This window comes from Prionailurus bengalensis, chromosome D3 (genome assembly GCF_016509475.1).
Source record: "Prionailurus bengalensis isolate Pbe53 chromosome D3, Fcat_Pben_1.1_paternal_pri, whole genome shotgun sequence".
Classification (NCBI taxonomy): domain Eukaryota; kingdom Metazoa; phylum Chordata; class Mammalia; order Carnivora; family Felidae; genus Prionailurus; species Prionailurus bengalensis.
In genome coordinates this window covers 76,613,398-76,627,308 of record NC_057356.1, presented here as the reverse complement: position 1 = coordinate 76,627,308, position 13,911 = coordinate 76,613,398, and the positions used below count along the sequence as shown (strand labels likewise).

At 49.4% G+C, this 13,911-nt stretch overlaps 1 protein-coding gene across 3 annotated transcripts in view; it reads right to left on the bottom strand.

The window, feature by feature from the left end:
- NEDD4L (NEDD4 like E3 ubiquitin protein ligase) overlaps positions 1 to 13,245 on the bottom strand; it is a 345,318-nt gene extending 332,073 nt beyond the window's left edge. Inside the window, exon 1 of one of the 3 annotated variants that reach the window (XM_043558980.1) lies at positions 12,829 to 13,245. In XM_043558980.1, the coding sequence (XP_043414915.1) occupies positions 12,829 to 12,876 (48 nt within the window). In that variant the 5' untranslated portion in view covers positions 12,877 to 13,245. The remainder of the gene's footprint in view (positions 1 to 12,828) is intronic. The other 2 variants (XM_043558977.1, XM_043558978.1) reach the window with 2 other exon arrangements.
- Positions 13,246 to 13,911: the final 666 nt, after the last annotated feature.

Below are 13,911 nucleotides of genomic sequence, written 5' to 3'. Positions count from 1 at the left end.
CGCAGAGGGTGCAACTCTCCCCGAACAAGACGTGTGCCTCACTGTGCCCAGACTGTGCCGGCCACGTGCTTCACGTCCAATTCCGGGAGTCTGGAAGTGCGCGTGCTAGGCGGAGGGCATCCCACGGCCAGCCCCCGACAAAACCCGGGGCTCGGAGTCCCTCGTGAGATTCCCTGGTGGACAACGTCCCATACACGCTGTGACGCACGCTGTCACAGCTGCTGCTGGAGGAATTCTGCGCACGCTGCGGGCCACCACTGGGAGAGGACGCGTGGAAGCCGGCGACCTGGTCTCCCCCAAACCTCACTCTACACATCTCTTCCTTTTTGACTTTGCTCTGTGCCCTTTTACTATAATAAACCGTAACTGTGAGTACGACAATTTCTGGGTCCCTGTGAAGGAATCACTGAGCCCGAGAGTGGTGGTGAGGACCCCCGACACAGGTAAGCAAGAGGAGAGGGACGCAGCCACGGCAAGGGGGATGCCCCCACGCGGCACCCAGAGACGGGTATGGAACGGTGTCAGAGGTGGCATTCAGTGTCGGGGGGCCCCGGGTCCTTCACTGTGATTTGGGGTGCCCAGCCTCCCTTGGCCCCTGCCGCAGCCTATGCCCGGCTCTCCAGCTTGACAGGTACTCCTGTGCCATCCAAAATGCCTTCGATAAATCCCTTTCTGCTTAAATTAATCAGAATTGGTCACTGTTGCTTGCAATCAAGAGCCCTAACCGTAACAGATTGTGTATAAAAAGAAGTGCTATGGGGCGCCTGGGTGGCGCGGTCGGTTAAGCATCCGACTTCAGCCAGGTCACGATCTCGCGGTCCGTGAGTTCGAGCCCCGCGTCGGGCTCTGGGCTGATGGCTCAGAGCCTGGAGCCTGTTTCCGATTCTGTGTCTCCCTCTCTCCCTGCCCCTCCCCCGTTTATGCTCTGTCTCTCTCTGTCCCCAAAATAAATAAACGTTGGAAAAAAAAAATTTTTTTTAATAAAAAATAAAAAAATAAAAAGAAGTGCTATAAATAAGATTGAAATGGTGGAGTCGGGGGCAGGCGGAGGGTCCTGTGAGCCCCACCATCCCAGCCTGGGGAAGTTGGGCATTCTGACTAGGCAGAGCAAAGGCAGGGTGGGTTCAAGCGCCCAGCCGTCCGTTGGATCCAAACGGTGTCCCTCTTCATGTGAGGCTAACTTCAAACTGCTCTGAGGCAGAAGCGAAGGGGATGAACAGGGCACGGAGACCATTCGCTAGGACACAGAAACTCCCAGAACCAGAGACTTCATCTAGAAAAGGTCACGGGCTGCTGTTACCAGGTCAAGGTATTGACCGGATGCAAACAAACTCAGTACTAAGTTTTCACAGGAGCAATATTGCCAAATACCCAGATCAGCCAACACTAGCCTGCGGCTGTTCGATCCCTAGACACCCAACCCTGAAGCCCCAAACTCACACCCAAGCAGGACCCAAGAAGAGGCAGTTTGCCAGGACCGGCCGCGTCCAGGTGCAGCTGTAGAGGACAGGGACCCTGGGAGAGTCTCACGATGGGCATAATCCACAATGGGCAAAGCCATAGGCTGCCAGGCTAGCGGACCAAGCCAAGGATGCCTTGCTATTCCTGATCCGGCGACCAGCACACTGGGAGTTTTCTTATTTTCACCCTCTCCAAATGGGAGGTTTATGGTAGCACCCTACTTTCTTCACCATTGGAGGCCGATGTTTTGGGGGACCCAACCTATTTAACCATACCATCACTGGACCATTAAAAACAACTCCTTTCAGGGGTAAGAGAAGGGACAGTGTATCACCAGAGACCCTTGCAATACTCAGATGAAAATATGGGTTGCCTCTCTAGGGAATGGGAGCATGTGATTTCAGGAAGCCATGGGTATTTCTGAAGGTGAATATATCTGAAGGTGGATGAATTATCCAGTGGGTGGACTGTGGGGCCTTCATGGGCTTCACCTCAGCTCAAGGGGTAGACCCTTAGAGCAATAAAGGTAATCCCATCCGCTCCTTGCCAGCAGCTGGTTAAAACATGAGCAGATCAAAGCCTCTGTGGCCAATGGGACACAAGACATTGCCTAGGTATTTCTGGGAATGAAATGTCTTTAATCTTAACAGAAAGACCCAGGAAGCCATTCTCTTTCCTCTGCAAGTAGGAAAAAAGAACATAGCTCTGGTTGCCACTCTCAGACCAAGAAGGTCTCTGAAAAGGGTCAGGCCTTAGACCATGGAGTAAAGAATGGAACCTGATTCCTTGATGACGTCACCGAGCTGGCACTCCTCCTTACTGTCCAGGTGGCTGCTTAACAGACACAGCATAACTGAATAAGAAAGATAACGCTGGTCTCCATGACAACTATCAATAATCTACCATAACGCACAGGCCACCACGATACACAAATTGAGATTGGCCAACTCAAGCACTACAATTCTGAGATACCCACAAACTGTAACTTTGGGGGGAGGAGGGGGGGTGGTGTGAGTGCAGGGAACCCACCACCACATTATACACGCACGTCAACTGCAAGATGCATCCTCAGGTCAGAAATATTAAAAGCGGCAGCAGGGAGAGGGACACACAAAGACAAGTGTCAGATCAGACATAACATGGTATTTGTCAACTGCACCCTTTTGTTCGGGAAGGGACCACCATGAAATGTACTCAGACGTACCGATCCTGGATGTACGTTACAAGTCAGCTCAAAGGCAAAATAAAGGGCTGCTTCCAGGGGCGCCTGGGTGGCTCAGTCGGTTCAGCGGCCGACTTCGGCTCAGGTCATGATCTCGCCGTCCGTGAGTTCGAGCCCCGCGTCGGGCTCTGTGCTGACAGCTCGGAGCCTGGAGCCTGTTTCAGATTCTGTGTCTCCCTCTCTCTGACCCTCCCCCGTTCATGCTCTGCCTCTCTCTGTCTCAAAAATAAATAAACGTTAAAAAAAAAAAATTAAAAAAAAAAAAAAAAAAAGAGCTGCTTCCGGATACTTAGATAGTCACACAGATGATCACAGCCGTGTCCAAGTACCTTTTCGAGATCTAAAACTATTCAGTACTGCAACAAGACTGAGTCAAAACCCAAAGACGCAAAAGGAGAAATAGATTTCAGTTTGGTTTTTATGGCACACACACAGGCCCCAATTTCATTGTGCACACAAAAATTTCAGAGAACGTAAAACACAACTAATGATCTAAATTACTTTTATGCAGCTGTGATGCACAGAAAGATGAAAATCCAAATTTTAAGTGTCCATGACGGACAAAATGAAACCTCTGTACTGCAAGTGAAAGTAAGTCTAATTTACTCACTCCCCACCCCACGCCTTTGTTTTGGAAAAAAGTCCACTCCTGTTTTCACCTATCCCGCAACTTCCCACGTTGGTAGGGAGCTCCTAAAAGGCAAGAGTGGCAACGCACCGACCTTGATAGCCTTAAATACAAAGCACGCAGCAGGGCCCTTGATGAACATATGTTCATCACCCTATCAGTATCTGTTCTGAACAAGTGCTCACATTTTTTACCCAAAGCCTCTTGAATTTGCTTTTATATTAAGAAAAGGTTCACCGTAGAAATATAGAAAAATATGAGTAAAATACAAAAAGATGATGAAAATTACCCATAATCCCTTTACTCAAAAATAACTGTTATTATCCTGATATGTACCCAGTTACATTTTTTCTATGCATAAACACATACACACATGCACGTGTGTGTATATATATACACATGTGTATATATACATATACATATATGTACATATACATGTATATGTATATATACACATGTGTATATATGTGTATATACATATACATGTATATGTATATATACACATGTGTATATATATACATGTGTGTATACATATACATGTATGTGTATATATATATTTATATATATATATATTTATATATATATATACATAGTTTGTTTTTTTCACAGTAGTCTTCACATCCAGCACAAAGCCCAATGCAGGGCTTAGATCCACAACCCTGAGATCAAGACCTGAGCTGAGATTCAGAGTCAGATGCTTAACTGGCTGAGCCACCAGATGCCCCTCTATGCATAAATACTTTTAACCACAATAGGACTGTATGGCACCCCCCGTTTTGTAACCCACTTTTTCCAACTATATGAGTGACATCTCCACATTATTAAATCCTCTCCAATATCTCCCCAACCCACCAGCCACCCCCATGGGTGGTGCACACTCTTCTCTACCTCACTTCTCAAAGGAAAGGAAAAGCTCTTACTCTGAGTTCAGTGTTCTCTTCCACTATGAACAGCCGGCGGAATTAAGACATCATTTCCAAAGGGAGACAGCATGGCACATACCAATTTCTCGATTATGGGGATAAACACACTTTACAACACAGAATCAACCCAGGGTTCAGCTCCCTTCAGAGAGTGCCTCATTCAAGAGCCACATCCGTTTATCCTCTGGAGTAACTAACAAATGGGGAGGAAGTACAGACGTGTAAAAACAACCCGACTGTAGATGCGTTTGCATCCAATTATCACACACAATTCACGAAGCACAAAAGGAACTGGAGAATGATAAAAGGAAGCAAATGGAGTCCCAGTTTTGCTTTTTCTTGAAACCTCACACTCCTTCCCCTTTCCAACCCAAACCGCCGAAGATCAAGTTGGCGCAGTGATGGCACCTGGAGATGAATCACTTATTGAGAGAGAGAGAGACAAATGGAGCCTCAGAAAAGGAAGCCAACATACACCGGTTCTAAAGGTAGTCGGGAGACTGGAGACTAAGTAGGTGGCCCTCCAAATTCCGCGAGGTACACACTGAGCGCTTACTAAGCAAATTCTCTAAATAGCTTAGGCTTGCTTTTGTTTTCTGGAAGGGGTGGAGGGAGGACCACCAGACCGAAATAACTTCCAGCGTTTAAAACAAGACTTACGCACGTTGAGTAAAACTAGCCCATTCAGAAAACATCTTCATTTAAGCAGGAAAAACTAATAGAGAAGATCTTCACCTTCTACGTCACCTCTGACCCAAGCCTGTCTTCACTAGAGCCCTGGTGACTTCGAACAGGTGCCAAAATGTACATTAACACTTGAAATCTTACGGATCATGGAACAAAACTAAGTTTGCATTTTAAGACGTCAATTCCTAACAGATGTTCCACGGAGGCCCGCCAGGTAGGAACGTGCATCTTCCCAGCCACGAAGGCCACCTCAACGCCTCACCCGCAGTGCAAGGCCAGCTTCGCAAAGTGCCCTCAAAGACACGCTACAAAACAGGACCCGGAGCTTCATCCAAGGAGACCGGGAAGGCCAGGCCTTGAATGCCGCTGAAACTGGGAAGTAAAATGTGCAAATCGTGCTAACAAAGGCCAAGACCGAGGCTCACAAACACAAGTGAGCCCTTGTCACTCCACCACAAGGTCCCCCCGCAGTCTGGAGGCAGCCAGTCCCGCGCAGAGGAAGAAAAAGCACACAGCCTCCCCCCGGTGGACAGGAGGGGGGTGGACACGTACCTGAGTCACTCCAGTGCACCTGGGAAGCCATGGTCCGCCACAGCTGACATCACAGGTGATGGGACACCATCCTGACCTGTGATGGCCAGTGCATCCCCGTCATGGACCACTATCCCCACAAGCCACTCTAAGTGCCTCCTTTACAGGGTGGCTTTCACATCGCAGCATTTTACACTAAGAACAAAGTCACTTTTCAATGGCCCCTTTTTCTTGAAGAGGCGGCATAAAAATACAAGATCTCTCAGTGGATCTCAGTGACTGCCAAGAAGTCACCCAACCCTGAATGTGGTGACAGCGAGGGAATCGGATAGTCTCACCATCAAACTCGGCAAGTTCTGAATCAATACAGGACCTTGGAGTCAGGGACAAAAAGTCGACCTGAGTGTCACGTCTAAGCTAGTTACCCCAGATACACTTATGTAATGTGGCTTTCCTCACCTAAAGGTATTACAGTAACAGCCAGCATTCAGGCCACTCAGGATCAGAACAAAACATTACAGCTATAACGAGGTCCTATATATTCATAAAAGAAGTGTCCCGGATCTTTATACCACCGATTTTCTCTCTGCTAGAACCTGAGCTACAGTCTTACCTCAGGAATCAAGAAGATCTCCAGCAATCAAGCACCCAGGAGTGGCGAGAATTATTAGTTCCTTCTCAAAGCCCATGATGGCCATTCTGGAACAGTCCGTATAGAACCAGCATTATTTAGAAGTCCCTAGGCACCCAAGAAAGGACACGGCAGTGTTTCTCAGAAGGACCATTTCCGTATGTGTTTGTGGGTACCCCCCCCAACAACCAGCACAACCAAGTGCCTTCCCTCTTCTAAATTTAATAGGCTCTGGAGAAGGGCGAACCTTAGAGAAAGGATGATGCTTGAAACTGATCACATTGACACACATCACTTTAGGTATTGTTACCCAACTAATTTTTTCTTTTTTCAGTTTGTAGGAAGATACTGGTTTCTTAAATCTGATCTTCATCTCTAAATTCAGCTCCCGTTTCTACATTCCCCCAACAAGCAACTCCCAACCAAGGATAACATCATTAAACAGTACAAACATTGCCACCTATAGTCAGAAAGTGAGATCTATTTGTTTATACGGTGACCTGGAAGAGAAACAATACAAAAACAGAAAGTAACATTTGGTCACCTTTCTCCCAGCCTGCACCAAGCCTAACATCCGCATACTTATTTTCATCGTTACAGTATGCATATATCATGTTGATCCTCTTTAATACGGATTGTCAAAAGATCATGTAGTTGGCTTTATTATCGATTAAATAGATCACTAAGGCAAAAACACGTCAAAGACCCACCGCATCAAGAACACTTGAAAACCCTCCTATTCATCCAGGACCCCGAATTCAGAGGCACCAATAAAGTCTGTTAAAACAGATCCTCTAACTCAAAATAAGAATTGTAAGACGATCTCGATGTCTCGAAACTGATTGGTTTCTCTACTACCATGCTGCTATGTTGTTTAAGAACTGCACCATGCAGGGGGCGCCTGGGTGGCTTGGTCGGTTAAGCGTCCGACTTCGGCTCAGGTCATGATCTCACGGGCCGTGAGTTCGAGCCCCGCGTCGGGCTCTGTGCTGACAGCTCAGAGGCTGGAGCCTGTTTCAGATTCTGTGTCTCCCTCTCTCTCTGCCCCTCCCCTGTTCATGCTCTGTCTCTCTCTGTCTCAAAAATAAATAAACGTTTAAAAAAAAATTTAAACAAAAAGAACTGCACCATGCGGGAAGGCTATTAAACAGGCAGTGAGCATAAGGTTTCTCCCCTCAATGGCATGTGACATCATTCTCTAATGCCCGGGATTTCTCCCTGGAGATTCCTCCTGACTACACGTCAAGCATACTGATGCTCCCAAAATCACAGAACCACCCTGCAAGGAAGTTTCCTGGTGATGTGGGTCCTCACCGCACTGCGAAGATGCCCGGCTGCCATTCAACCTCTTCCCTTTAAATTCTGCCATGGTAGGTAGGGGCACCCGGGTGGCTAAGTCAGTTAAGCATCCGACTTCGGCTCAGGTCATGATCTCACAGTCCATGAGTTCAAGCACTGCGTCAGGCTCTGTGCTGACAGCTCGGAGCCTGGAGCCTGCTTCAGATTCTATGTCTCCCTCTCTCTGACCCTCCCCCGTTCATGCTCTCTCTGTCTCAAAAATAAACATTAAAAAAAAAATTTTTTTTTTTAACAAATTCTGCCATGGTGAAGAATCCAGGATTGTCTGGCAATTCCTGTTTTAATGCTGTCCTTACCCCTTTGGGCAAAATGATTTTTATTCCTTAAGGAAACTGCTTTTCAGTAACAGGAGAATTCAGAACATTCTGACTAAATAAAACTGAAGAGGATATAAATTAAAATATCGATTTCTACAAATTCCATTGAACTCCTGAAAAAAAATAAAAAATCTAACCAGAATAGAATTTAAGACAATGTGTTATATTTGCCCATTTATAAAACTGCTTTTAGGAATGCCTGGGTGGCTCAGCTGGTTACGATCAGACTTTGGCTCAGGTCATGATCTCACAGTTCGTGAGTTCGAGCCCCACATCAGACTCTGTGCTGACAGCTTGGAGCCTGGAGCCTGCTTGGGATTCTGTGTCTCCCTCTCTCTCTCTGTCCCTCCCCTGCTCATACTCTGTCTCACTCCCTCAAAAATAAATAAACATAAAAAATATATATATATGAAAAATAACTGCTTTTAAATATCACAATAAAACCTAGGTCCTTTTAGAGTTTTTCTTAAATGTTACCAATCATGATGCAGGCTATCACTGGGGTAAGCCCGTGTCCTGGGCACAGAGCATACCAGCCAGCACTGCTAGGCCTGATTCAGGCATTTGGACTTGGAACAAATGGGCAAGTCTTATCTCCCTCTACAAAACTGCTTTTCAGCATCCACCCTTAGATCCAAACAGCATCTAAACTAATTTCCAAAAGCAATCTTGTGATCGCTTTTGCACAGCCGCAGAGACAGCATGCAGGGTTTTCCAAGTGATCTCTTGAAAACACACACGGACCACTTTTTAAAAAATTAACGACTCCTCTGAATTACTTACAGATGGCTATTCAGGTGGCCTCTCTTGTGGGCTCCCTGCTTCTTCTCTGCCAATGTCCAGTCAAGACCATTTCCCACGTGCTACCCCTTTTTGCAGTAACAGAAAGGCAAAAATCTGACTAGCAACTGACTTGAAAGTGTTGAATGACTGGTGTATTATTTGAAACTGACGGCCCAGGGTTATCGCAGGTTTCTAATCGGAGTCACGAATTCTAAAACACCCTGAAATAAGGATGCTTCATGAAATTAATGGTATAACACGGTGTGACAGCAATTTTTTTTTCATTCTTTCTTAGTGGTACGTAAAATAATGGTGCATCTTCAAGTTGGCAGCCTCTTAAAGAAAACAGACCTGCGCCAACCTTCAGTGCTTGTTATGAAGGAGGTAATTATATGCAAGCGAATAAAGAGAAACCTAGAATAGGGTGTAGGGGACATCTCCAGGGTGACGCCTAGGACCCACTAATTGTTGCCAGGTGAGAATGGAGCCCCAGTGAGGTGAGATTTTTACCATTTTCTGTAAAAACTCTCAAGTTTTAAAACACAATGGAGACCATGCTAAGAAAGCCTCCCGGTCAATGCAGACCTAGAGGTCATTCAGTTTACAACTCCTGATGTTTATCACCGTTGCAAATTAACCTCAACAACCCAGCTATGAAGACCTTTCAAGATAACTTGGAAGGGAGGAAGCATGTTCAAAGCTAGGGCTGTGTGATCAACAGAACGGGGTTCAGGGCCCAATTCCGTAACTTCCTCGCTGTGTGGCCTTATACAGGTCACTTAACATCTCTGAGCTTCCATTCCTCACCTGTAAATCTTAGCACGCCTCACAGTGGGTTCATGAGGATTGAATGAGACAAGTACATCAAGGCCTAACATGGTGCTAGGTATAGAGAAAGCATACGAAACCGTCGCCAATTATGCTGGTTTACATAAATTACAGACGGAAGGTGTCAAAGGACTATCCCACGTCAGCCTGGCCCTCATTTCCAAGCCATTTACCTCCCCATAACCACCCCAAAAATGCCACATCTAATAAGAAAGCTGTCATTGAGACTGTAGTATTTCGCCCAGCAAAAATCTCTTCCATAAAGGATTTCCAAACTCTTAGAAAGGATGTTGTAATAAAAGATTTCAGAAGATCAACAGTAACACTCCCAAGTAAACTGCCAAAATGTGCTACGGGATTGCCATTAAATAAATAAATACACAAAGCAAAACAAAAAACTGCCAAGGAAGCGTGCCAGACGCAACTGGTCCAACCATTCGGATTCCAAACCCAATCTGAATCACAAAATTTGGCCAATCCGCTCATCTAACACCCAAAGTCCTTCACCTGACGGCAATTTCAAATTTGGTTTCCTGAAGGTGACCCGATTTACACCAGTAAATAGGAATAATAACTCACTGAGGAACCTCAGCCGGAAAGACACAAAAAATAAACAGTGCGTGCATTCACACAAGCAAAGTCCACATTTAATCCCTTTCATTCTACAAGCTGGAGAGACCCAGGAGCAAGGTCCTCCGTCTTGGCATCCACTGCATCAGCAGCAGCACTTACAGCTAAAGAAGCTTTCTGAGAGGGGATACAAAACCTGAGTGCCCTCCAAACACACAGTGCTCTCCCATCAACTTCCAACGAAAAAAACAAACTTACTTCTAAGAAATGTGCCAGGTAGGGACACCTATTTTGCTAAGAGGTGCATAAGATAACTGTGTGGCAATCAAAACCTCCTCCTGTGTGATGATGTCCTGCAGCACATCGAGTGCCCGAACTGAGGTACACCCATATTTAACACGCCTGGAAAAAACAGCCTCAGCCAGTCTGCTTTCGGAGCCTGTGAAGATCTGTCATTTGTTTCCTTACACAGGCTAACTCAGAGAGACCAAACAAACTGTGCAAATTCCACAATTTGTTAATATTCTACGAAGGCATCCCCTGATTTTCCAAAGGGTAACCTGACAGTGCAAAATCTCCCATAAAAAGCAAATACCATAGAAATGGGAAGTCATCAAAACAGCCCTGCCTTATTTTCTCACTGGCGGGGGAAGCTGAAAAAACACAACAGATGTGAGTTGCCTTTTGTAATACAACGTGCAGGGGGTGGGGGGGTGGGGGGCGTGGAATCTAAATAGTTCTAGCGACACAGCCATCACTCAGTAAAATGTCTTCGTCACCTCGTGCTGCTCCCCATACAGCCCCAAACATCCCTCTAGCAACATGCAGGAATGAACCCAGTCATACACATACACACAAACCCCAATGCTGTTTGTATTTCATCCTCCACTCTCACACTGGACGCCAGTTAAGAAGATCTGTGTTAACTCAAGCGGCAAGATGCACTCGAGGTAGAAGGGGACGCTGGATGTACACGTAAAGAAAGATTAAACAGGGATGTACATAGCACTCCTTGATCCCGTTAAATTTCCCAAAACACTCTTAACAGTAATATATTTTTTTCAGGGAGCTTTGAAAATCCTGTAAAAAAAGCGAGAGAGACCAAAGATGAAATGCAGCGGTCTTCCCCCACAATACCTCAAAAGCCCTTTGTTTAGGAATGTCTGTATCTCAGCACCTTCCTAAAAGCTCGCTGCCTGCCATCTACTGCTGCTCATTAAATGGAGAAGTGGAGAGTGAAAGGGGAAGCTCCGGCAGAGGAGCCTGCCGGGGAGAGCAGCACCCCCTGGGTAAAAGAAAACAATGGTCCTTTCACCCATCCCCAGGTGACTGCTCCAAAAAAGGAAATTATTTTACCCGAGCACAGCCTGGCAAAATAATCGAAAACGTAAATCACGCATTATTTGCATTGCGATCATTCTCTGATAAAATACACACCACAGCAAGCTTTACCTAGCTGTTAAGGAAGAAAAAAAAAAAAGCCATACCCCCAAACACCCTCCCCACCCCAAGATAACTATTCTATTACACACTTACAAAGCACGCGCGCGCACACACACACACCCCATACCAGAAAGCTGGTGAGAGAGAAGCCATAACGTGGGCAGGTCTAGATAATAGCCTTCCGTGAACCCCACCCCCAACCCCGGAGAAAGAGGGGACCTCAGAAAAGAAAGGAGAGGAAGAAAGGGAAAGCCAGAAATCCTCCGGTTTCCAGGCATCAACTTTTCATGAAATGAACAACCAGGATAGGAAATACCTCCCTGCTGAGTAATGCTTCATGGGTTGTAAATTCACCTCTCGAAAGGGGAGCCAGACCTGAGCGCGCACCCCGCCAGATGGCAAACCCCTCCTACCTGCTCCATCCAGCCTGCCGGTCACGCCGCGCCAGCGACAGGCCTCCCACCCCCCCTTTTTGGCCGCGCAACACACCAATAAGAGCCGAGCGTGGCTGGTCGAGAGAGGGCTCAGCAGCGATTTACCAGGATCGCTTCGAAAAGGAGGAGTGGGAAACTGCGAGGAGTGAGGGTAAAAACAAAGCTCTTTCCAGTCGAACCGGCAGCCTTGGAGGCGTGGCTTATCTGATTTGCTTTATTAATAAAAGAGCTCAATTGAGCTTTTGTCTCTACCCCGGAGGTGCCGGGCTTTAAATCCTTGGGAGAAAGAAAAAGGAAAAAAAAAAAAAATGGCAGGGCTGCAAGCTTCCCCCAAGTTTCCAGTAGCACCTGCCACCACGCCAGCCGTCCTCCCCCACCGAAAAGACCCCGAGATCCACTCTCCTGGTTTCGACTCTGCAAGCCGAAGGGACAGACACACCCAGCTCGAGCTTGTCGCCTACTCCCACCGTGATAAGCACACATTCATCAAGAGCACTTGCTGACTCGATCGCTGGAAAGTTCCAAAGGGGAGACAATTCAGACTCCTCCGCGGCCCCGGGCTCCCCCGCGCGGCGCGGGCCCCCAGCCGAGACCCAGACGTGACATACATCATGGACTCCCGGGCTGGAGGGGCGAGAGGCGGAAAGTTGCCCAACAGCCCGGGAGACGCTGCTGGGAGAGGAGGGGGAACGGGCGGCCAGAGAGGCGCACGCGCCTTCCTCCCACTCCCAAAGCAGGGAGCAGCCGGGCGAACCCCGGCTCGAAGGGCGTCGCGCCGCTTTATTTACAAACAATGCGCACCGCTAGGGTTTGGGGGCGCAAGCGCCAGGCGGAAGGGCCGGAAGACCACCGCCCCCCCAAGCCGGGCCCCAACCGCAGGGCACACCCGCCTTTGAGGTTCCGCCGCAGGCGCTGGAGACGCGCACCCGGGGGTCGGCCCGATCCCCACCCCCTGCCGGCGCGGGACAGGAACTCCCCGGGGAGTCCCAGGAGGGAAGGGACACCGCTCACCTCATCTTCCGAAAGTCCGTAGATCTCCTCCCCGAGCCCGGTCGCCATGGAGCCGGCGCCCCGCGAGGGCTCGGAGGCGCTCCCGGGCGGCTGGGCTGCGGCGCGGGCGGCCGGTCTTCTCTCCTCCTCCGCGCCCGGCCTGCGCGCGTCCCGCCGGGGGAGCCGCCGGACGCCGGCAGGTGAGGGGAGCCCGAGCGCGCGCTGCGGCCGCCGCCTGCGCCGCTTCTTCCCGGAAGGCTGCGGGGCCGTACGGGTTGGCGGTCCGGAGAGCGCGCCGTGCAGCGGGCGGCGGCGCGGAGCCCGCCGGGCTTTCCCTCCCGGCTCGCCCGCCCGCAGCACTCCGCCCCTCTCGGAGCCTGCTCTCCGATCTCCGGAACCCGGCTCGCCCGCCCCCTCGCTCACTCCCTGCGGCCCCCGCTCTCTCCGCCCAGTCCTCCGCCTCCTCCCACCCGGCGCCCAGAGGGGACCCTCCCCGCCTCGCCGGGGCGGGCACACGCGCCCCCCAAGCCAATCACAGGCCGGACTTGGGGGCGGGCCGCGGGCTGCGGGGTGGCGGGGCTCTGCCCCCACGCCCACCCCACCCCCCAGGCCTCCAGCGTGGCTCTCCCGGGCTCACCCGGCCGCAGAGCTGGTCAGCCTGGGGCGTGGGTTTGGCCTTCCGAGCTGACCCACCCTCCTCTCTCGCTTGCCCTCTGCTTTGGGGAAGGGGCGACCTGGACATTTGGGGGGCGGCGGGGGGTGGGGAGGCGGAAGGCATTTTCCCCAGGGGGGTGGGGGAAACTCCACTCAGTTCATTCTTCTTCCCCACGGGCTTTTTACCCAGAGCCCTGAGCTCGCAGTAAATGTTAAAGGAGGAAATATGGATGTTTCTAGACCCCTTTAAATAATCTTGGCCACCCCAGCAAGCCGGACTTGACTACGGTGTCAGTTCCCTGGAGCCGATCCGCCAGGCCTGGCCGCCTGCAGGGGAGAGGCTGCCCCGGTGTGGCCGCGAGTCGCCACTGCCTGTGTCAACCTTACAGGGCACAAAACCAACACAGCGCCAACTCTGGGTACACACCCACCCACTCGAAAACAGACAGC